General features: G+C 40.4%; 1 protein-coding gene across 1 annotated transcript in view; it reads left to right on the top strand.

Annotated features, from left to right (window-relative positions):
* Positions 1–25604, top strand: part of ADAMTS16 (ADAM metallopeptidase with thrombospondin type 1 motif 16) — an 85788-nt gene that overhangs the window by 37971 nt on the left and 22213 nt on the right. Inside the window, exons 12-17 of the mRNA XM_063299929.1 lie at positions 462–610; positions 3026–3198; positions 4360–4490; positions 7098–7221; positions 9708–9952; positions 13629–13767. Of these exons, the coding sequence (XP_063155999.1) occupies positions 462–610; positions 3026–3198; positions 4360–4490; positions 7098–7221; positions 9708–9952; positions 13629–13767 (961 nt within the window). The remainder of the gene's footprint in view (positions 1–461; positions 611–3025; positions 3199–4359; positions 4491–7097; positions 7222–9707; positions 9953–13628; positions 13768–25604) is intronic.

Here is a 25604-nt window from a genome sequence, read left to right as displayed (position 1 = left end):
AGGAGTCTGGAAGTTATTTGCCAATCTAGCCTTACAGCCCTAAGACTTCCTGGCAGAACTCACCAGACCCAACCTTGCTTAGCTTCTGAGTCCAAATAAAGTTGGCTGGATGCTTCTACCTGATGATTGTAACATTGGTAGTAAACTGGGTTTATTGTGGTGTTTGCACTATTACATAGAGTGTATTACATAGCCAAAACTACTAAAATTGACAAATATAATGTGCTATAAGTAGGACCACCTCAAAAAAATGTCCAAAATCTGCAGTTACTCCTGAATGTGGTAACTAGTCTGCTGTCAGGTGCTTACAGCATGTATGTTATTATTCCATTACTGTTCAGTCTCAGAGGCTCCCATTATTCCAAGATAATGCAAAGCACCGGAAAGCCCTATATTGTTTGAACTCAAAGTAAACTAGTAATTGCTTGTTCTCGTATGAACGAACATGTTGCATGTTACAGTGGTGCCGTGGTGGCCAGTGTGTGAAGTATGGTGATGAAGGACCCAAACCAATCCACGGACATTGGTCTGAGTGGTCCAGCTGGTCGTCATGTTCTAGAACCTGTGGAGGAGGTATATCTCATCGAGAACGAAACTGTACTAATCCAAGGTGACTGAGAATTTCCTTCTTTCAGGTCTAAGCATTTGAGATGCAATATAAATTGTTAAAGCTAATCATAAGTACTTATGGTTATGAACAATTATTTTAAAAGTGGCCCAGGATTAGGACACAATGCTGGACTTTCAAATGATGCACTGGATCTAGTTCCTTGTCTGGACTAATAGCTTATTCAGGTGGCCATGGATCCCACTGTACAGAAGAGAGTGTCCTATTTGAAGGCTTGTAAGGGGAGAATCTTTAATTTGAAGGAGGCCTGTTTTGTTTAAAAATAAAAAGCAGTAGGGGAAACTGAGGGTCTTGAAGTTAGCATCTGGGAAATAGACTAAACGGGCATGCAAGTCATCTGCCCACTAATCTCCCTGTTACTGTAAGATGGGACAACGATTGGACAGGAGAAAAATAAATGCATTTTGTGTGACAGGATATGAATTCATTTTTGGTGCTTGCAATTAAATTCTTGAGTTGAAAATTTATTCAAAAGCATCCTTGTTCCTTAATTTTAAATATAAGTTTCTCCACCCATCCCTCACCCCAGCTTCTGAGCTACTATTTTTGTACCTTCCTTTGGGATGGAGCTTGAGGTTCCAGTAAGAAACTAGATCCCACTGCAGTCCTGAGATTTGCCCATCTCTATTCTCCAGGGGAGCATAACAGCTTCCCCTTTTATTTTTACTGATAGTTTGTGAAGTAGAACAATGACTAGGCCAGTTAATCAACCTCTCCTTAGTTATGTGTCCAGCACTACCTATTGTTCTGCACATGCATTAATTGTTACCATGAACAAGGATTAGATTCAGAGATGTATGTCAAATAAAAAGGCACTCAAGCATATTCAGAATTAATAGAGATAGGCTCCAAACGATCTCTGAAATGATAATTCTTTAACTTACAGAGGATGTTCCCTATGCAGCAGTTGTGAAAAAACATGCATTTCTACCTGCATTTGGAAAGGATGCATTCCAATCCATCATTTCAGGATTCTGCTTTGTTTAATTTAATGATACTATGCATCATTAAAAATAATATTTTTAAAGTCAAGTGAATTGCACTTCAGATATGTGCAATTCAGAGGTTCAGTGACAACTTCATTTCTTTTGATCTGTTTGGCAGATTTAGCAATATTGCTTTTATTTAGTTGAGCATCCCTTGGGTAGAAGGATTCTGCCACCTCAATCTCCTATCTCCACATTCTCAGATCAGGTCAGTCAGTTTTGAAAAGGGTAGATGTACTGAAACTGGCAGATCTTTGTCCACATTCTCCATCTGTTTTGATATGGTCAATTGACTAATCAATAAAGTTATATTACTATTACATTCTCCATCTGACTGTCATGAAAGGGTATTTTTCTCAACATCCTTTGACCAGTTTCACCAAGGTGAAGTGATAGTGCTAAGGATATGCTTGATAATAGGAAGGGGAAAGTGCTTGCATTAGAGTTGAAGGAGGTGAGCTTAGGTATATGTAATCCACTTCCCCAAGCTTATCAGTTGACTTTCCTTGGCACAAGGAGCAATAGTTGAAGAATATTTAGCACGTTCTCCATCACATCATGACACATATTTAGCTGGAGATTATACATAGTCTTAACTTCAAAAATAATGTTTCAGGGCTTTCCAGGTTTCCAAGAGAGCATTACACACTTTAGTAAAAATGCTGTGGGGATAGTAGAGCTTGCTGGAGTGGAAATAGATGAGTTAATGTCACAATCAAAGTTCAGGAATAGAATTTTGCATATAGCTTGCCAAATATGCATTTTATGGCTCTTCATTCCATGGAAAAGATCAACTCTCTTGTTATTCATGATAACAAGCCTTTCTGGAGAGTGAAGAATGAAATTCTCAATATAGTGCAACACCATCATCACCTCTCCAAAAAAAAAATACTGACAGTTTTCTTTTTTAAAAAAATGAATATTTGTCACTTGAAAGATTACCATTATGTTTTAATAAAATGCAGGACTGTCCTTCTCAGAGGTTTTCTGGCAAGGAAAAATGATGGTAGCAAGAATTCTGCCATTGCACCACTTGAAGGTGCTAATTTCCCAACTGTCAGCAGCCTGTGAATTGGGTGACAAATTAGGGGCAATTGTTTCGGCCTATTTCTAGATTCAGCATGCTCATAAGGAAAACAGTGAGCAGAATGAGAATAAATGGAGAACTGCCCCATATCTCTCTTCAACAATGAAACTCGTAGCTTTTATGCAGATAGCAATAACTTTGTAATACCTATTTTTATCATAATTATATGTCTATTAGGGTAATGGGATTTGGGCATTTCAGTCACAAGCTTGTTCTGTGTGAATGCCTCATGTGTTTTCCCCTGCTTATTGGGTTATTTAAATATATGTTCTTTCTTTTTTAATTAACAACTGATTTGAAGTAGTTCTTCCATTAATATTGTAGACCTTCCCATCGAGGGAAATTCTGTGAAGGTTCCTCTCGGATGTTGAAACTTTGTAACAGTCAGAAGTGCCCCCGAAACAGCATTAGTTTTAGAGCTGCTCAGTGTGCAGAATTCAACAGCAAGCGGTTCAGAGGATGGCACTATAAGTGGAAACCATACACTCAAGTAGAAGGTGAATTTAAATATGTTTGAAAGTGTGAGAAGAATGAAATTGCATGTGTGACAGGACAGGCCACCTCCCTCAAGAAATCAGGCCAGCTGCATTCAGCCATGGGGCTTCAGATTGTACACATCTCTGCTTTAAGTGGTGAAATGGTTCATTTTGCAAATGTAAATGTTAGACACAAAGAGAATGTATTATATAAAGAAGGCCTCTAATATTAAGCACCCTGTATAGCAGGGTTCCTCAACCTCGGCAACTCTAAGCTGTGCAGACTTCAACTCCCAGAATTCCCCAGCCAGCTTTGCAGGTTGAGGAACCCTGCTATATACAGTACAGGGTGCTTTGGATGGCTAGGGATACACCATAGAAGGGAGATCACAACCTAGGGGAGTTAAAATTGTGTTCCAGGAATTTCAACAGGGGAAGTATATGTGCATTTGCACATGTTCTCTCTCTCTCTTTCATTTTTTAACTGCTTTATTTATTTACTAAAAGAGAACAAAGTGAAAAAGAATAGAACAATAACACAGGGAGAAAAGAAAAAGAGTAAAAGAAAGCATAAATGAAAAACATGCTTTAATTCTTCCCTGGAAAGCACATGGTACAAATTTGCATAATTTTCCTAGTTATTGCCATTGTAATGGGTTGCCCTTTTCTCAACAGCTTTAAAATTACAGATCAGTTTAAAAATCAACACTTCAATGCATACTTATTTAAATGTATTTATTTTAATATGTTTAATTATTCCATTTAAATAGCACTCAAAGCAAGATAAAAGCATTTATTCATTCATATAGGACTTAATCCACCCAAATGTAAGCATTTCTTTAGCAAACTTATTTCATTCGGAGAATTTGCATGTGGTAAAATCTCTCTCTTTTAAACTAATAAACACTCAGTTTAATTGCATCAGGACTGATTTATACATTTTCTTATGTTTAGTGTTATATTTTAATTATTAAAAATCACAAATGTAAACAATAAAGCAGACATACTGTATACAATTTATTTCAGTTACCAGGTTTACAATTTCTAATAAATAAAAGTCTCATGAAAATTGCCCCCTTGGACCACTTGAAGACTTAAGGTGACTTTGGGGTCATCTTATTCTAACTCCAGCTCTAGCAAAGTAGAAAAAATAAAAGCCCTCTTGTTCTCTTTGCATTTCAGATCAATATTTGTGCAAGCTATACTGTATTGCAGAAGGCTTTGATTTCTTTTTTTCCTTATCAAACAAAGTAAAAGATGGGACACCCTGTTCGGAGGATAGCCGCAATGTTTGTATTGATGGTATTTGTGAGGTAATGATGAAATCAGGTACTTTTCTTTGCTGTTAATCTGCATGTAATATCTCTAATTAGTATAGAGAGAGCCAGTTTGGTGTAGTGGTTTGGCACCAGGCTAGAAACTGAGAGACCATGAGTTCTAGTCCTGCCTTAGGCACAAAGCCAGCTGGGTGACCTTGGTCCAGGTACCCTCCCTCAACCCCAGGAAGGAGGCAATGGCAAACCACTTCTGAAAACATTGCCAAGAAAATAGCAGGGACTTGTCCAGGCAGTCACCAGGAGTCAACACTGACTTGAAGACACATACACAGTTAGTATATGCACACACACACACACTCATTCAACTCCTGGTGACTGCCTGAACAAGTCCATGAAGTTTTCTGGGATACATTTTCCAAAGTGGTTTGCCGTTGCCTCCTTCCTGGCCTGAAGTCTCTCTCAGGTTCTAAGTATAACATTACAAAACAGAAATAGACCCTAGTCACAAAGGAAACAGGGAGCCCAGAACTGTAAAGCTGGAACCAGGAAAGCAAAAACTCAAAACGAACTGAAGTTAGTGAAGGACACTGAGAATAACAAAAATGGTTTCCGTAGATATATTCAAAATAAAAGGAAAAGGCAAGAATCAGTATACCAGCTGCTTAGCGAAGAAGACAAAATGCTAACTGATTACCCAGAAAAGGCAAAGTTCCTCACCTTCTATTGTGGTTCAGTTGTGTCCAAGAAGAAAGTATGTCTTCCAGCAGGAAATTGGGAAGAGCAGGATGAAAGAGCCAGAGTGAAGCTTAAGATGGATAGAAATATGGTCAGGCAATATATTTTTACTTTGAAAAAGTTTATATCTCCATGATCAGGTGAAGTTTTTCAGTTAAAAAACAAAATCAAATACATGGGGGATGCTTAGGAAAAAGTTCTTGGAATAGTAATTGACTGCAAAGAGAATATGAGCCAGTAGTGTGATATGGTGCAGAAAAGGCAAATGCAATTTTAGGTTGCATCAACAGAATTCTAATTTTCAGTTCCTGAGAAGTAACCATTCCACTTTATTCTGCTTTGAGTTTTGGGCACCACAACTCAAGAACAAGTCTAACACATGGGAACAGGCTCAGAGAAGGGCAACAATGATACTCAGGGGTCTGTGAACTAAGTCCTGTGAAGAAAGATTGAAGGAGCAGGGTATATAGAGAGATGGCCAAGGACATATAATAGCACTCTTCAAATACCTGAAAAGATGTCACAGAGGCCTATTCTCTCTCATTCAGTGTGCAGGACTCAGAATAATGGATTTGAGGTACATGAAAGCAAATTGCAATTGAATGTTAGGAAACATTTCTTAACAGCAAGAGCCGTTCAATTGTTGAACCAATTAACAGAGCGCTGATGAGTTTTCCTTCACTGGATTCAAGGAGTTCAAGGAAAATCTAGACAGCCATCTGTCTGGGATGCTTTAATTGGATTTAATTTCCAAGCTTTTTTATTTATCTAGTTTTTAATTGCTTTGTTTATCCATTTTAAAGTTGTGTTGATCCTTTAATGCTGCTATGCGTATTTATATTTTTGTTGTTGTTAATTAGTTTAGCATAATTTTAAAACAATTAAAAATGGATTCCTGCATTGGCAGGGGGTTGGATTTAAATGAGCCTTTTCAGCGCTATGATTCTCTGGGCATGTAAAAAGCCAACTCTACAGTTCCATGAACAAAGAATTCATCACCTCACTCTTTCAAATTAATGGTTATTCCTATTTATTTTACAAAAACTGCAGCATGTACAAGTAATTCATTTCAAAGAATTTCAGAACACCTACCATAACATAAAATGCTACATAGAAACAGTCAACAGTCAACCATCAAACTACCAAATTTGTAATACTAGGGGCTATTTAGGAAGTAGCTAAGCTCTTTCCTAAATGTCCAAAATGTTTACAAGCATTGCATATACTTTGCTTAAATGGATTTAAGCTAGATGCAATAATGTCAAGGGACTGTGTCTGAACAGTGATATTGCTCCAAACAATTACATAGAAAAGAGGATAAAAATCAGAAATGCAAGTGTGAAGCCTCTGTTCCTTCTGTCAATATCATCTCTGCAAACCCTTTTCCTCAAATATTTTTCTCCAGTTTAGATATGAATTAAGCTTAGGAGAAAAAACACTCAAGGGAAAAGTTTCATGTAGTGGAAGGTCTTTGGGGATGAGCAAAGAACAGTTAAGATATTAGCTATTTCTCTATTAAACCAACAATAAAATGCTGTGCACTGTGTTATAATTTCCATTTTTCCTTCCCATTTGGAAAGCCTAAAGTGGCAAGAAGGGGCAGGTAAACAATTTGAAAAGAATCAGAATGTATGCAAGAGGGAGAAGCAGGGTTTTAGATTTGACACAAATGAAAATAGTTTTGTATTAAAATATAAACAAATATGTAAACAATGGGTACAATGCATAAACATACAGATGTTCAATTATATGTAAACCAAAGATGCAGGATTTTTTCCTCCGTCAGGCTTCTTATGCACCAAAATGTCCAGCAAAATGAAATGGTTTGATTCTTACTTGGAAACCTTTGGATTAAACTACTGTATGTTACCTAAATTTAGATACATTAAGGAAGTCCTTCTTCTGCAGGTGGTTGGCTGTGATCAGGTCTTAGGCTCCAGTGCTGTAGAAGATGCTTGTGGAGTATGCAAAGGAGATAACTCAAGCTGCAGAATTTTTAAAGGGCAGTACACAAAACAACACTCTGCAAATCGTAAGCGTTTTAAAATGTTTTCAGTACAATAAGTCATTAAAAAATTCCCTGTGGGCAATTATTAGAGGAAAAATATTCCCATGCTTATTTACAGAAAAAGGCATATGTGTCTACTTAAATGGTGAAAACAAATTAAATGAGCAGTTTTATGAAGACCCACCAAATATGACTGACTTGCATACACCTGACAATAAAGCTGCTTTCTAAACATTTTTGGCCTCTGTTCTCTGAAGGCACGTTTGCTCTGGGAGTACTAGAAAACTACGTTAAATGCGGTGTGTGTGACTGAAGTAATGACTGTAAAAGATCTCAGCAGAGGAACATACATTTTTTGTATTTTCATATTTCCCTTCCCTGCCTGGTATTCACACACCTACACAGTCCTCAGAGAGTAGGCAGGGCAGGGCAGGAGAATTTGACTCGTTACGTAGTTATAAAAAATTGTTATAATGGGAATCAGGAGTTGAGGGAAAATTCTCCAATGAACTAAAATCAAGAGCTCTCAGGCGTGAAGGCAGAGGTCGGAGATATGGGGTGGCTGGTGAAAATGAAGAGGAAAGAAATGAAGTGCAAGAGGGAAAAGGAGCGGGCAGATCAGAGGATATTTTAAAATAACATTTCAATTTTAAAAAATTTAAAAGAGCAGACATACTATAATGCAACGTTGAGTCCGGATTAATCTTTCTTGCCAGAATGCTCTTGGATGCCATATAAATCTATAAATGTTTTGTTTGTAAATGTGTTCATCTGCCCACTGCCCAACTGGATAAAGACAAGCTGGGGTAGATAATGAGTCTACTGAGGAGTAGAGATGATGGGGCACAACTTTTTCAGATTACTTCCTTGTAAATTGGTCTGTTACTGATCACACCCCTGTGGGAGCCGATTTATGAATGGTGCAGCCATTTTCTCTGAGATTCCACAATGTGCTTTCAAAAATATTAAATGAATCCACCACTCTAAGAGGTTGTGGACCCCCCAGATGAGGCTGTGATCTCCCTTCTGTATTTCCCATCTTGCCTCCAAATTCCCTTTATTCCCAGATAATTCATGTTCAGATGACATGATAGTGCCCTCAGTAGTCAGTTAAATGTATATTTGTTATCATAATCTTATTCCTCTTCCCTGCAGGACGAGAGGCAAGAACATGTTTGATGTAACACTATGTTCAAGGCCCAAAATCATTGCTTGGTGTCATTCTACTTCTTAGGTGAAAGTGGACTATGAGGTTATATTTGTTGGTTTCAGTCTCAAAGATAGTAGGAAAAAATGTTATTTTTCAAGTATGTCCAAGACTCAGCACTTTTGAAAAAGGCTGCATCCTTCAGGCATAGAAACAATACAGAAATTCTTCCCAATGTTGCATCTGTTAGTTTATGTGCCCAGCAAGCTGGTGAGTCTACTTCTGTTTGAAACTTTGGGGATAGATGGTGTATTATCCCGCTCAGAATATCACAGTTTCAAAGCACAGAGCAATCTAGGTCAGGCAAGCATCGACTATGTTTCAGTGTTGAAGGAACCAAAAGAAAGGCTTTTATCCTACTAGAGCATAATTGGTGTGGCTTATATTCCATTATCATTGCTTGTCTACTTGGGAGTAACAGCCTGTTTTCAAGTAGGCTTACAAGATACTCTTCCCAGAAATATGGCACTCGTCTAGCTCTGTTTTCTGGTGCTTAACTCAGAAAAAAAGATGATTTAATAAATACGTCTATGTCCTTGTTTCACAGCCTGACTTCAGGATGGCAGGATCAGGGTGAAAGGAAATTTGGCCAAGACCTCAGAGCTAGACTTTGACTTCTCAGGATTGATTTCATTGGATTCTTTATCCTCAGGCAGGCTGTGCATCTCCTTGGAAAGGGACTTATCTGGGGGGAGACTGTGACCATTAGTCACAAGAGTCAATGTTCTATGCCTGAAGATGTCTTTGAAGTCTGGATTTATACAGTTTGAGGTAGCTCCCTTGTAGAGAGCCACAGAGATGACTTTGGAGAAGCTATGCAGCGACAGTTACAAAACTGCTTCAAGACTGAGAAATGAAGAAAGCCTTAGAAAGAAATTCAAACTGGCTCTGCCCTAAGTCCTTGGGATATAAGAGAGAGGGAAGGGAAAACAAGGAGACTTTAAAGATACAGATGTTAGCTCTTTGAGGTAAGGCAAAGAATAATTCTACTTTATCGATATAGGCTATAGTGACCATCTTAAACCTTGTTTTTGTAACTGTCATAACATAGTTTCTCCAAGGTCAATACTGTTGGCTCTCTGCATGCCTAAAGCTGCAATTCTGAGGGTATATCTCTCAGTGAGTATAGAATTTAATATAAAAGAATAATGGCATCATGATGTCTCTACTTTAAGCCCCTAAATTCCTAGCAGAAAGCTAAATTGGAGGTAGTAGATGTTTATTTACTTATTTCTTAAAGTCCACAGCTACCTCTGGGCCTGGTTATTACATTACAGAGTATTCCTCTTCCTCCTTCATCTAGAGTACTACACATTAGTCACAATCCCTGCTGGAGCAAGAAGCATTAATGTGTATGAGATGAATGTATCCAACTCCTATATTGCTGTTCGCACTTCCAGCAAAAAATACCACCTCAATGGCTATTGGATTGTTGACTGGCCTGGGAAATACAAATTTGCTGGCTCTGTGTTTGACTATCAAAGACCATATAACCAACCAGAGATATTAAGTGCTTCTGGGCCTACAAATGAAAGTGTGGTAATAGAGGTAGGTGATATTGTCATGGAATATGAGTTCACTGTAAAAAAGTAAGTAGGAGTCCTGATTTTGGAAGGAGTCATATTATTTGACCATGTTGACTGAGAATTTTGGGAGCTGAAGTCCAATATATGGAGAACACAGGTCAAGAAAACCTGAGCTTTGTTGATAGCCTCTCCATTGTAATTCATCCTGGAACAGCCATAATTCAATAGAGGAACAGAACATATTGAATAAGGAACATAATTTTATTGGGATTTATAACTCTGTTCCATCTTCCTGAAATGAGGACCTATTGCAGTTTAACCTGTTAGTATCGCAAGCCATGTGATATTTAGACTCCTGAACTCTTAATAATCCCTTCTCACTCCATGGGAACACATGCTGGGTATAGGACTGATATTAGGATAAAGATTAGAGCAGTGGAATTGGTAAAGAAGGTATATTACATATTGTAGTAATTATGGTATTCTTACTTTATTGCTTGAGCCAATGCAGTGAAATTTCATTTTAATGTACACTTTGGTGTATAGTGAAATGACAATAAAAGTTGATCTTATCTTACCACTGACATTATTACTTTGTCTATGAATCTGCACTGTAGTCAAAATACAAACTTCAGCAACTCCTAATGTTCTCTTATAAATATGAGGAGAGATTTTATATAGACCTAGAGAAGAACTTAACTGCTTTCTTCCTTTCCTGCTGTTGCTAGACCAAATCTCAGTGAGTGGACAGAATGAGATCACAGGGAATAGAAAATGAATCTGATTGCTTTGTACACCTTTACATGTTGTTGGGGTACAATTAATGAGTGGTAATTAATCTTGGAATGATCTAAGTTGTCCCCTGCTTTGGGAACTTCAGTTTCAGTTTCAATTAGTAGTATAGGATATATTTACATCATTAGCTTGACATGAAAGGACTGGGGTATCTGTGGACAAAATCTCAAAACAAACAAAAACCAAATTAAAACCAGTGCGTTCAAGTAAAATATGGAAAGAGGGAGGGAGGGAGGGAGGGAAAGACAGACATACAAACAGATTACCCTGAAATCCTCCAAAGCAGGGGACAGCTTAGATTATTCCAAGGGAACAAAGGACATTGAAGCAGAGCAGGGCTGTAATTTTCCAAACCACATTTCTGAGTAAAATTTTGGGATTATTTTTTTCTCACCCTCCAAACAACAGCAACAACAAAATTATCCAATTTTCTATACCTTCAGAGTTGGTGAGGGGTTGCAGATTTCTTCCTGCTGTGCCTTTGAATAGCAATAAGCTTAGATAACTATGGAGAATGCAATATGGGGGCTAGGATGTCCACACAATTGTTTCTGCTGCAAATGTGTTTATTTATTAAACATATTTCTATGCTACCATAATCAACATTATTCCCAGCGGCTTATATAGAAAAAATGCAAAATAAAACATACCCCATAAAAATGGCAGAGTACATTTCCTTTTGCAGTAATTAATGAAATAGACTGTTAAATTCTGTATCATGAATTTTCAGGAGTGGTTAGGTCTTTCTTGTAAACAGTTTTTATTTGGGGGGGGGTACATGAACAATTCTCCCTTGCTCCTGTATCCACCTTCATTCATTTATGACCTACAGTAACTGCTCTACAATTCAGAGATCAGCTGTCTCTCTGCCAGCAGAGTATTCCTTCTGCTAAATTGACCATGTGCCTATCTTATAATGTAACTTCTATTAGATTCCCTAACCAGTGAATCAAGGGCTGTAGATAAAACTTAGCTGGGAAGCTCTCACAGCTAGCAAAACGCAGGCCTTCTTCCTTGTGTTTTTGGATCCTCCCTCTGGATATTTGTGCAGGATCCACAAATTCCATATCATGTTGTCTTCCTGGTATAGCAACCCCCATACCAAGTCCTCTTCAATGGTCCTGAGTCACCCTGGAACTTGCATGTCTTCAACAGCCTGCATCGATCTAATTCCCACATAGCTTGCGTTCATTAAAGACTACAAATATTTGGAAGGTGGTTGCTGTTAACTTATTTTATTTTTATTTTTTATTTATTTATTATTTTCTATCCCTTTATTATTTTTACAAATAACTTAAGGCAGCGAACATACCAAATACTCCTTCCTCCTCCTATTTTCCCCACAACAACAACCCTGTGAGGTGAGTTGGGCTGAGAGAGAGTGACTGGCCCATGGTCACCCAGCTGGCTTTCATGCCTAAGGCAGGACTAGAACTCACAGACTCCTGGTTTCTAGCCCAGCACCTTAACCACTAGACCAAACTGGCTTATTTACTTTCGTTGTCCATACTGCTTTAAAACTAAATATCAAAATTAACTTGTCATAGCCTTTATTGGAATGGCAGACCATACATTTACCTCATTCCTAAAACAGGGCCTCTAAAATTAATCTGCATACCAGTTCCCTCCACTTCTTGTTCACTGCTGAAGAACTGGGAGTTACTCAGCAAGCTGTCCTTGTGGGGAAAGCCCTCATTCAGGCACCGCCGAATGGATATTCAATGTGTTTCCATGAACTGAGGAACTGTAATAGAAGCAAAGATTTCATGACTGTCTTCATCATTAGTCATATCTAAAGTTGTGAACAGACAGGACCAGATTCCAATGACATAAGATTTTATTTGTAAAAAGAAAGTAGTTAAAAATATATAGATCTTAACTCTCTCAGTGTTTCTCAGCCTTGGCAACTTGAAGATGTGTGGACTTCAACTCCCAGAATTCCCCAGCCAGCCATGCTGGCTGGGGAATTCTGGGAGTGAAGGTCCACACATCTTCAAGCTGCCAAGGTTGAGAAACACTGTTCTAGCTGTTTCAATTTTTTTTACATGTTCTGATATTTAAACCTGTTTTAATGTGCCCATCACTTTCTGGGGAATTTAATGGGAATAACCAGATGGCCAGCACCCTTCCAAGACTATCATGGAGGCATCATACTAATGCAGCAGCTCAAGTCATTGTCCATATCATGGTGTGATCTAAGCCAAGGGTTGCTGCCAGAGGAATAGAAATGTCAGGGCCAGCTGGTGTGGAACCTAAATTTCTGCTTAATATCCTTTGGATCAGCCAGTGGTCTCAAGTCCTAACAAGCATTTATTGGCTAATAAGCTGTACTTTCTCCAACCTGATGTGTTAGACTTCCGTCCTCCACCACACCATAATCAGCCCCTCTTCCCCAGAATATTGGTGCCAATTTAAATTGTTCCATCCTCCCAAGAGCACAGAAAACAGCATTTATGGATCTTCCACAACTTTTCTGATTAGCCAGAGGATGATAAAGTGGTTTAATTTTACAAACACATACTTAAGTATAAGATCTGTTGATCTCAATGGGATTTATTTACTAGTTTGTGTTGATGGACCAGATCTAGTCACTGAGACACACTTGCCCTCCTTTGCTAAGTAAATCTATTTTTCTTAAAGAATGACAGGAGGCAAAATTGGGACCTATTCTAGAGATGTATGCTATTTGTACCCACTGCAATATTGTAATTCTCTAGATTCCCCTCAGATTTTGCTTTGGATAACTCTAGCTGTGTCCTTTCAGATTATGAAAGGCATATCTTTCAAAGCATAATTACATGTTGTGTTTGTTTGTTTGGCCAGGAATTCCTAATTCTGGAAGGTTTTTTATTTTAGCAAGTACTGAGCATGCACTGATAACTTCTTTTGTTTCCTTTTACTAGCTTCTCTCACAAGGTAAAAATCTAGGAATTGCGTGGGAATATTCTCTTCCTAAAGGAGCAACCGAAAGAACAAATATATTAAAACATAACTATACATGGGCCATCATCCATTCTAAATGCTCCGTCTCATGTGGAGGAGGTAAGGTATATCTGAAATGTTTTAAAATATAGTTTTATTGCAAACTACATGTTCCCTGACCAAAAATCAGACCGCCTAGGAACATTCAATCAGTTCTGAAGTGGATAGAAATCTTCTTATTGGGCTATACGGTATATTTAAGCTACCTCAGAAGTTTTATCTTAAATATTAGAGGCATAGGGGAAGAGACCTGGTATTTTGTTATGCTGATCACTTTTGTGTTAACCAGCCAAAAAGATAATACCAATGAACCATGCTTCTAACTGCTTCTGAACTATTTGTTTGTATCTGAAAAAAATGAAGTTTTGATTTTGGGTTTTGATGATTAAGCTGTTATCGTTTATAGAAATAATGTTTAATAAGGTTTAGTTGTGTTGAAGGTCAGAAGTCACTTTCTTTCTTTGTATTTCTCAGCATTTCTGCACTTTTTTAGTTCGTCTTTTTTCTTTTAGTTCTTTCTTCGAGCTTTTCTATACTCTGTATTTTATCTGTATTTTGAAACTTTAATAAAGTCTGATATAAAAATGACAAAATTAAAGAGTACTTCATATGTGTGTGTGTGTGTGTGTAAAAAAATTCCCTTCTCACCCCTATGGGTGGTATGTGTCTTCCTTAACCTCGGGTCCTCTACCAGAGGCCTGGGAGTTTGAGGGTTCTGCGCAGTATCTTAGCTGTTCCCAGCACTGCCCTCTTCTGGACAGAGAGCTCTGATGTTGTTCCTGGGATTTGTTGGAGCCACTCTCCCAGCTTGGGAGTCACAGCCCCAAGTGCCCTTACCACCACTGGGACTACTTTGGCCTTCACTTTCCACATCTTCTCTAGTTCCTCCTTCAGGCCCTGGTACTTCTCCAGCTTCTCATACTCCTTCTGTCCCTGATGTTGCTGTCACTTGGCACTGCTACATCTATCACCACCGCTGTCTTCTGGTCCTTGTCTATTACTATGATGTCCGGTTGATTGGCCAGTACCTACCTGTCTGTCTGGATCTGGAAGTCCCACAGGATCTTAGCCCTGTCATTCTCCACAACCTTCTGTGGAATCTCCCATCTGGACTTGGGAGGGTCTAGCCCATACACTGTGCAGATGTTCCTGTACGTGATGCCACCTACTTGGTTCTGCCGTTCAGTGTATGCTGTTCCTGCCTTACACCTTGCCACTAGGTGTTGGACTGTCTCTGAGGCCTCTCTGCACAGTCTGCACCTCGGGTCCTGTCCAGTGTGGTAGACCCCTGCTTCTATGGATCCGGTGCTTAGTGCCTGTTCTTGTGCTGCTATGATCAGTGCCTCGGTGCTGTCTTTTAGTCCAGCCCTTTCCAGCCAATGGAAAGGGCTGGACTAAATGTCAGCAATTTCCCAGTGTCAGCCACCTCAACTATCTGTTGATGGTACATCCCATACAGGGTCTTGTCTTGCCATGGCATTTCCTCTGTTTGATCTTCCTTCCATGTCTGCTGCTGCCTCAGGCATTCTCTCAACAGCTCATCTTTAGGTGTCATCTTACTGATGTACTCCTGGATGCTCTGAGTCTCATCCAGGACAGTGGCTTGGACACTCACCAGACCCCGCCCTCCCTCTTTCTGCCTGGTATGCAGTCTCTGGGTGTTGGACTTGGGGTGGAAGTCTCCGTACATTGTGAGGAGCTTCCGGGTCTTCACATCAGCAGCCTCCATGTCCTCCTTTGACCAGCTCACTATACCGGCAGGGTATCTGATGACTGGCAGGGCATACATGTTGATGGTGTGGATCTTGTTCTTCCCATTGAGCTGGCTCTTTAGGACCTGGCTTATCCTTTGGTGGTACTTGGTTGTTGCTGTCTTCCTTGCCTCCTCACTGTGGTTCCCATGTGACTGTGGGATACCAAGGTACTTGTAGCTGGTCTGTATGTCTGCTAGTTGGCCTGCTGGTAGTCCCACCCCATCAGTCTTAACTACCTTCCCTCTCTTTACTAACATCCAGCCACACTTCTCCAGTCCGAATGACATCCCAATGTCCTCACTGTAGATCCACGGCAGGTGGATCAGTGAGTTGATGTCTTGTTCAGTCTTAGCATACAGCTTGATGTCATCCATCTAGAGGAGGTGGCTGATAGTAGTTCCACTCTTGAACTTGTATCCATATCCACTTCTTGTCATAATCTGGCTGAGGGGGTTCTAGCCCATGTAGAATAGCAGTGGGGACAGTGCATCACCTGGGTATATGCCACACTTGATGGCCACTTGTGCAAGTTGCCTTGAGTTGACTGCCAGTGTTGTCTTCCACAGTCCCATTGAGTTCTTGAGGAAGGTCCTGAATGTCCTGTTGACTTTGTATAGTGCCAGGCATTCACAGATCCATGTATGTGGCATTGAGTCATAGGCTTTCCTATAGTCAATCCAGGCCATGCTCAGATTAGTCTGTCTTGAGTCTCGGGCGACTGCTCTATCTATGAGCAACTGGTGTTTGGAGTCTCTGGTGTTGTTCCCAATGCCCTTCTAAGCTGTGATCGTGTACTGGCCTATTGGTCCTGCAGCTTGGTGGCTATGATGCCTGATAGGACTTTCCATGTTGTGGGGAGGCAGGATATTGGCCGGTAGTTGGATGGTGTTGTTCCCTTGTTGGAATCTTTTGTGATCAGCACTGTCCTACCTTGTGTTAGCCAGTCTGGGTGGGAGCCTGCTGCTAACACCTGGTTCATCTGTGCTGCTAGGCGTTCATGCACTGCTGTCAGTTTCTTCAGCCAGTAGGTGTGGATCATGTCCGGGCCAGGTACTGTCCAGCAATTCATGTTCTTGACTCGCTGTTGGATGTCTGCTACTGTGGTGGTGACTGGTTCCTGCTCTGGGAGATTTCTGTAGTCTGTTCTCAGGTCCTGCAGCCACTTTGCACTGGTGTTATGTGTCTTCTCTTTCTCCCATATGTTCTTCCAGTACTGTTCAGTTTCTGCTGTTGGTGGCTCTGCTGTTACTGTGTTGTTGCACTGCAGTTGGGAGTACACCTTGGATGGTTCTTTGGCGAACAGGGCATTTATCTTCTTGGCCTCTGCTTCTCTAATGTATCTCCTTAGCCTGGTAGCCAGTGCTGTGAGCCTTTGTTTAGCAGTGTCTAGGGCTTCAGGTGGAGTCAGGCCCTTGTATTTTTTCAGTAGCCGAGTCTTATCCTTAATCTCCACACCCTTCTGTAGTTCTACCAGCTGGCTAACTTCTCTCTGAGTTGCCTTGAGGTTGCCTCCAACCTCATTTTCCGGGGGGGGGGGGGGGTATGTACTGCTGTTCTTCTTGATCATGTAGCCAAGCATCTCCAGGATTACAACAGCTGTAGCATATACTGGTTCATTGGTTTGAGTTATGGTGGTAGTAGGGATAGTCACGAGGGCTCTATTGGCATCTTCTAGCATACTATCTGATGGTACTTCTCCACTGAGCCTTGGTAATCGGTCTCGAGAGTTGACTGTAGCTAGTTTATCCATGATCTTTTGCCTCATATCAGCTGCTGTGGTCTGTAATGGAGGGGGTGGCAGTGACATTCCAGCTTCAGGTATTGGCTGCACCTCCAGTTGTTCTTCTGGGTCTTCTTGAGTCTGGGATATAATGTGTAGTTGGTCAATCGCAAGTTGTGAGAGCAGCTTCCTCTTCACTATGTTGAAGCATTGGGTAACTAGCTGTTTCTCATTTACTGTGGATGCAGGTCTTCTGCCCATACGTAGTTCCCTCATGAGTTTCATATATCCCCTGTCATTAGGTCTGCTGTTGCAGTAGCATTCCATCAATTCCAAGTTCTCTTGTCTCATCCATGTATGGTTTGTTCCAGTAGCCCACTTATTGTCAGATTGTCCTGGTTGCCCAACATCTGATGCGGACCTTGTTAATCCGGGCGATGTCCGAGCCAGCATGACTCTTAGTTTGTGTCACTCTCATATTTGAGGAAGGCAGGTGAAGTGTTAGGGCGTCTTTGCCCAAGGACCCCTACTGGTAAGGTAGGTACAGCTGGGATTTGAATCCCGGTCTCCCGCTCCAAAGGCAGCGTTCTAACCACTACGCTATCCAGCCTATCTATCTATCTATCTATCTATCTATCTATCTATCTATCTATCTATCTATCTATCATCTATCTATCTATCTATCTATCTATCTATCTATCTATCTATCTATATACACATACATACATACACACACACACACACACACACATACATACATACACATATATACATATACATATATTTAAAAATTATAATTACAACAAGAGGCAGATTGATGTAGTGGTTAAGGCATCAGGCTAGAAACCAGGAGACTGTGAGTTCTAGTTCCACCTTAGGCACAGAGTCAGTGGGGTGACTTTCGGCCAGTCACTTTCTCTTAGCCCTAGGAAGGAGGCAATGGCAAACCACTTCTGAAAAACCAAGAAAACTGCAGGGATTTGTCCAGGCAGTCTCCAAGAATCAGACATGATTGAATGGATTAAAATAATAATAATAATTACAACAGTAAAAATGAATCCAAACTAAACAAAGATAAAAGAGTAAAAATAAAGTGTAGAAGGTACAGAAAATAAAGGAAAAATGATAAAGAGAAAGGAAAGGAAAGGAAAGGAAAGGAAAGGAAGAATACAGTAAAGAAAAAGAAAAGAAATATATAAATAAGTGATTTCCCTCCATCACAACAATAAACACTATTTTAGTAACTTATCATCTCCTCTTAAAATACAACAGATGATCTCTTCTTCTCATATCCCATCTCTTATCTATAAACAAATTCATAAATTATCATCATTTCAGTCCTGGTGTCAGCAAAATCCATTAAGAGTCACCAGAAATAACAACATATCTATTTTAACCTTGATCAAATAAACCAACTTTATATTCCTTCCTTTTATTTCTAACAATCTTAATCTTTAGCCCATTCAAATAATGCCTTAGAACTTGATTTCTTTTCATTTTTCTTTGTCCCTTCTCAAAAGATTCTTCAAAATTTTAATAAATCTTTTTTGTAAATCCAATATAGGAAAATTATCCAGGTCACTCTCTTAGTTTATTGTTTGTATATCCCTTTTAATTATTAAAACATCAGCTGGTTTCTTTTTTATCTCAAGTGTAGCATCTTTTTCCATGTCATTCTTGTAGCCAGTCTGTCAGATCCCTCTGATGAAAAGGTTCACAGAAGCCCTTATTGGAGCATCTTCCTTTGGTCTCTTATCACTGGGAACAGACTCCGTGTCGCCAGATGGAAGGGGGCACTGAATTGGAGTGTGAAGTGGATTATTATGGCTAGGAATTTATGGTGTTCACACATCAAGGCCAGAGAGAGGAGATACACCAGAGAGCCACCTGGGTTGAGAAGGAGGGGGGTGACATACTTTAATGGGAAGTGGGGGGAAAAGTAATTATGTAGGTTTGCATGGGAACTTTCCATTCGCAGCTTTGCTCTTGTGCTGGTCATTTCACTTCATTAAAATAGTAAAAGGAGCTTGGACTCTAGACTGTTATTGTGTGAACACTTGAATGTGCCAGTGCTTACATTAAGCTGCAAGTTTCAGTAACTCTTCCTGGGTATCCTAACCAGTTGAGAGTTAACAAAAAATGCCGAAACATGGAAAATCCAAGGCAAAGGACCCATCGCCCTCATCCAACATGGACCAGACCGTGCTGTTTGCCAAAGTGGAAGAAGAAAGGATAGAGTCAGTGGAGAGCTCCGGAAGTGGGGAAAGTGATGGAGAAGCTGAACCCAGGCTGAGCACAACAGAACTGGAGAGTGCACTCCTCTCCCTCAATTTTGTGGTAGACCCCCAAAGCCCAGATGTGAGAGTGAGGGACCAACAGATGGGTCCATCGACATCAAGCATGAAGGGGGTGGACGGGAGAGCCCCCCAACCCATGGAAGCCCAAGTACGAGTGCTGAGCCCGGGGTCCCATGGAACAGCATCAGAGGTGGATGGGACCCCGCAAGCGATCCGAGGGCTGGAAGCAAGGATGTCAGCCATGGAGGTGATGATGCAGCACATGTTGGAAGCTATCAATACACTTGTGTACCCGCCAGGTGAGCTCTCAACCCAGCTTTCCAGAGGGGCCTTGCCTGATCGATGCAGTCGCCACCTCACTGTGGTGCCTGTCGAGGGGTTCAACTCCCCTACCCGGCGATGGAGGAGCAGTGGCCACGCGGAGAGCCAAGATGTATCGACAGTGGCTCCCACAGCAGAGGCAGCGCACATGGGGACCCCAAAAGAGATACAAGTCAAGTTTAACGGTGGCCTTTTTCTTAACCAACATGTCCATTTATATGTGAGTTTGGGACTTGCTTTCCTACGGAATACAAGACGGTGAGCCAGGTCAGGGTGAGGCTTTGGGGAGCCGCAGCCGATTGGTATGTACAACTACACGATGCTATGGCTCCTGAGCTGAACAACTGAAAAGAATTCTTGAAAGCCCTGAGGGAGAGGTTCAAAGACCCTTTAGACAAGATGAGGGCTAAATCAGCCATCCAGAAACTCAGGCAAGGGGGAAAGAGCATGGCTGAGTACGCTGTGGAGTTTAAAGCCCTGGCAGGAAAAGTCATAGACTGGCCTGAGACCACCAAGATAGACTATTTCAAGGGGGGATTGCAACCAGAGATCCAAAGATGGGCACTCTGCAGAGGAGACCCCCCCCCACATTAAAAGAGTGGATCTGCGTGGCAGGGGAGGTCGAAAACACCCAGTACCAGTTCCAGAGGCAACTGAGAGTGCAAGCTGCAGGAAGAAACACTGGAGCCAATGGGTCAGTTCCTGTTCGCCCAATGGAGGCTGTTCTGAAAAAGGGAGGAAACCAAGGACAGAACCTGGAAGAGAGGTGGGAGTTTCAAATGCGGCAAAGACTCCCATCAGGCGGCAGAGTGTCCCCATGGAGGAATGGAGGTCCACCAAAACCCCTCCCACCAAGCCGACCAAAACCCCTCCCACCAAAGTCATAGATTGATCTGAGACCACCAAGATAGACTATTTCAAGGGGTGAGTGTCCCCATGGAGGAATGGAAGCCCACCAAAACCCCTCCCACCAAGCCCACCAAAACCCCGCCCACCAAAACCCCTCCCACCAAGCCCACCAAAACCCCGCCCACCAAAACCCCTCCCACCAAAGTCATAGATTGGTCTGAGACCACCAAGATAGACTATTTCAAGGGGTGAGTGTCCCCATGGAGGAATGGAAGCCCACCAAAACCCCTCCCACCAAAGTCATAGATTGGTCTGAGACCACCAAGATAGACTATTTCAAGGGATGAGTGTCCCCATGGAGGAATGGAAGCCCACCAAAACCCCTCCCACCAAAATCATAGATTGGTCTGAGACCACCAAAACCCCTCCCACCAAAGTCATAGATTGGTCTGAGACCACCAAGATAGACTATTTCAAGGGTTGAGTGTCCCCATGGAGGAATGGAAGCCCACCAAAACCCCTCCCACCAAGTGCAAAGGAGCGGCTGCAACCGCGCTGGCCTGAAGAGACAAGGCACTGGAACCACCGATGGAATTGAGTGAGGAGTAAATCCACTTTCAATTCAGTCTCGATCTTGTCAGGTAAAACTCATTCCCCTTCCATTACATCTTTTAGACACAGGCTCTCCATAGAGGCAGATGTCTCTGTTGACACTAATAAAATTAATTTTTGAGTCCATTTTTTCAAAAATATCCCCATTATTTTGTTTCATTCTGTAATTGTAAATTGAGATTATGTGTTCTTCTCCTTTACTGTAATCTTTAGTTCCCTCTAGTGTTCAATTTTTAAAATCTTATTATGGTTTTTTTTTTATTATTCAAAACAAAAGCATTTCCCACAGGAAGGATTCTTTATAATTAATTCCAAAATCTTACTTCAAGTTTATCTGGACCCTTAGTCCATTAGTACCTTTCTAAAATCAGTTTTAATCACCCTTTTGATGTTTATTCAAAAAAAAATTTTTTTTAAGTTCTTAAACTTGTAGTTGAAACTTTCTTTTGCTAGATTGAAGGAAACTGACCTGGTACTGTCAAACTTGTTAATCCAAAGGTTTCTAATAGCTGAAAAGCAGTTAACAAGCAATTTCCATATATATACTGTGTGTGTGTGTGTGTGTGTGTGCGTATATATATATACACACATACACACACACACATACACACACATATACACATAGTGTGTGTGTGTATATATAAAATTAAAAGTTTTTAAAATGAAGATAAAAACTAATACAAACTAATAGGAAGGGAGGGAGGGAGGGAGGGAGGGAGAAAGCCAGAAGTGCAAGAAAGGGGGGGAAAGTAAAAGAAAAATAGAAAAGGAAAAAAGATTAAAAAGTGGCTTCTGATCTTCTTTATAGCAGTTATAAGTACAATAAACTTATCTCTTTCTCTAAAGTTTCTTCATGACTCTCTTCTTTCTATAATCTATCCTGTCTAATCATCAAAACCATAAAACATATGTTCATTTTTTTATGCTTCACACAAAAAGTCCATAAGGAGTTTCCTGTAACAAGCAATTTTTGTAAGTACATGAACTTAGTGTCCTTTCAAAGGCACCAACTGCGGTTTGAGCAAGATAGCTATTCCCTCATCTCCCAGAGCTCTAAACCTGCTGAGACAGCTATCTGGAGCACTAGTGGGTGATCTCACGTCCTCTCCTTGTCCCGAGAGATTTCAAAGAGCCAGTCTAGTCAGTCTAGGGATGACAATACTCTGAAATGCTTCCTATGCAAGTGAAAGTGCCTCTGTTTACCTATAGATCTATCTAATTGGAGCAAAATTTTAATTCTTGGATTCAGGCCCAAAACTAGACCTTTGTTATTCTTCAAAAGACAGTAATTTGCTTTTTTGGCATTGTTTTATGCTACAGAAGAAGGAGATTAAGAGACTCTGTTCTGTTTAAGGTATATAATAATGCAAGAGGAGAGGTGCTTGGACCAGGCTAAGAACCAGATGGTAAAACCAGAGGATCCAAATGAGCCCTGAAATACTTAGCTGCTTTCCTCTGTTCCAGAGTAATCTTCCCCAAACTAGTGCCTTTCAGGTGTATTAGTTTACAACTCTTTTTATCTGCTTGGTTGACTGAGATGATGGGAGTTAAAGTTCAACTTAACCTGAAAACAGGGTGGGGAAAGCTGCTGTAAGAGGACCCCAGGAAGACACATACCTACTTTATGCATTTGCGATGCTGTCACCTAAACTAGTCTAGGTAGCTACCAAGGATTGACAAGATGAAACGTACATTGTAAGAGGCCAGAATCTGCACCTGAGCAGTCTGTTTATGGGGTGATAATCCCCTATTGCTTGTTCTCCGTAAACATCTGCCACCTGGGGAAATAAGAGTTGATGTCATATAAAAGGTAAAGGTCAGAATGACTGATCCTTAAAAACTGAAGCTGATCCTTGTCTCAGCCACTTTAATACAGATACTTCTGCCTTTGATCTAAGAGGGTTATGCTTGTCAAACTGCAGCAGGATTTTACAGTGATCCTTTGCCCTTCCTCAATCTTTCCTTTAATCTTGTTTTAACTTTTTATTTATATGTATATGTTAGTATCACCTGGATGGATTTATTACTTACCCATTATTAAATTACATATTGCTAAGGCTGGAATTAGATGCTTAGTAGGCAGCATTCTTGCAGAAAATGGGTTAGGTCCTCTCCTACTGCAAGGATAAAAAGGAAAATGAATGGCAAAAAGGAAACAACAAAGGGTGTTCCTTAACCCTGAGCCCAATTTGTTTTTGGATGTAATAAACATCCCTTTCCCCCCACCACCACGAAAGAAGGAAGTTGCAGTAGACAAACAATGGAATGGGATGAGTTAAACACACACACACACACACACACACACTTCTTCAGTGAAGAAGCACAGCTGGACACACTAGCAGCTGGATTGTTTATTGTTCCAAGTGTTTATCAGTTTGTTTCTTCTCTGTCCATTTTAGTTTCCAGAGCTCTACTCATTTCAATAAAATGTAGGTTCGTTTATGCAATTCTGACCTTTCTAAATTGCAGTGATATGCATAACTCAGTCCTAATCATTTTTAGATTGTTTGTTCATCTCAGCAATTGTATGGTGTTTTGGTCAACACCTCAGATAGAACAGAGATGGATAACCTTTTGCTGTCTGAGGGCCACACTTAATGCTGCTTCCCTGGCCAAGGATTACCTGTTTTCCCAGTTGATGGCTTCAGTGACACATTGGGTGGACACAAGATGCCCAAAAGACCGGGCAATTATGCAGAACTTTTTTTACAAATCTAAGAATCATTCAGAATCAAAACAGTGTCTCTGATGTACCTAAACAAGCCTTGCATGTAACTTTAAGGAGGAAAAGTTACAGGTCACACAATGGCCTGATAATTACTCCACTGGATTTAAAAGTAGTCATGGAAACAGCTCTAGGGTCCAGATGCACTAATGAGTTACCACCCATGATATGGAGCTTCATTTGAACATACTCTTCTCCTATATCACATTTTAACGTTGATGATCCGTTTTTTATGATTTCAGGAGCAAGTCAGCTTTTTCTTCCCCTGAATGTTTGTACATACATTCTGAATGAAAGGGGTGAAAGAGAAAAGGAGGTATAATTAAAACCACCATGGAGAGGGAACAAGAAAGTGAGAAGCAGAAACCCCAAGGTTTCCTCACAGTGTTATTTCCTTCCGTTTCTCCATCCTGTGTGATTTGAACCACTGTGGAGAATTGCCACTTAAATGCGACCTTAAAAGAAATGTGTAACTAACCTGGCAGTGCCACCCCAGACTAAATCAAAGGAGGTGTTGTTGTTTTTTAATTGCAAAATGTATCACTTACCAGCTTCCAAAAATAATTCTAAATATTAGGGGGCTTCGTTGTAGCTATGGGAAAGCAAAATTGTGGTTTTAACATACCAGCCATATTTTAAATAATTTTACCATTGCAGCTAAAAATCAGACAGCTGAGAAGACATTAAATCAAATACTTTCATTACAATCATAGATCAGACATAAAATGGGACAGCAGCTCCCCCTCCCGAGACATTTCTCTCATTTAATCAAACCTTTTTTGACTTCTCTTTACACCTTAATGCCAAAGAGTTAAGAACTCAGGTACCTTTAATAGATACGTTGAATTCACCTGTGCTGAAATTCTGCCCCCTATTCAACTATCCTCTTTTGTATCTGGTCATCTTCAGTAACATTTGAACAGTTACTTTATGTAGTAATTAACAGCATAACTCTGTGATGCATCCCTACCTGCAATAAATCTAACATGCTTGTGTTCTGTATGCAGCTATTGTTGTTATTAGTGAGGAACTGTCAGTTATGAAGCAATGAAGTACAATAAAGTACAGAGACACTGGCAAAGCACTAGACTACTGCTAAGTTTCACAGAGCTGCTATAAGATAAATAAAAATAATTATTGGAAACTCTTTGAATAGCAGCAGTTATTTATATTAATGTTAAATATGTTATTTGCCTTCTCATCCTGGAAGACTAATGGGTACAGCCAATGTGAGCTGAGGTCTGATTTATTTGACAAGCTAAAAGGCTGCTGTTGCCTTCTTCCCAAATGCTTGCTTCTCAAGGCAATTCAGAGTCACTCACCTTGCAGGAAAGATCATGTGTTGCCAGCTATTTTCTGAGCTTCTTGTTAGTCATTGCACAGACAGCATGTGATGGGCAGGTCAATAAAATGCATGACCAACTCGTCTGGACATCTGGCAAGCCATACGTTGTGTAACTATCAAAAATAGCAGAGTCTGCATGGGCAGACTACATGGGCAAAGAGGGCAAAGAGAATAGGAATAAATTGTAGAATAGACTCCTTCCATCTCTGAATGTTAAATAACCATCATTGCCCTCACACACTACTTTGTATTAGTAGCTTGATATAAATTCACA

Source organism: Candoia aspera, chromosome 3 (genome assembly GCF_035149785.1).
Source record: "Candoia aspera isolate rCanAsp1 chromosome 3, rCanAsp1.hap2, whole genome shotgun sequence".
In the NCBI taxonomy this organism is placed as follows: domain Eukaryota; kingdom Metazoa; phylum Chordata; class Lepidosauria; order Squamata; family Boidae; genus Candoia; species Candoia aspera.
This window is presented reverse-complemented; position numbering and strand designations above follow the sequence as displayed.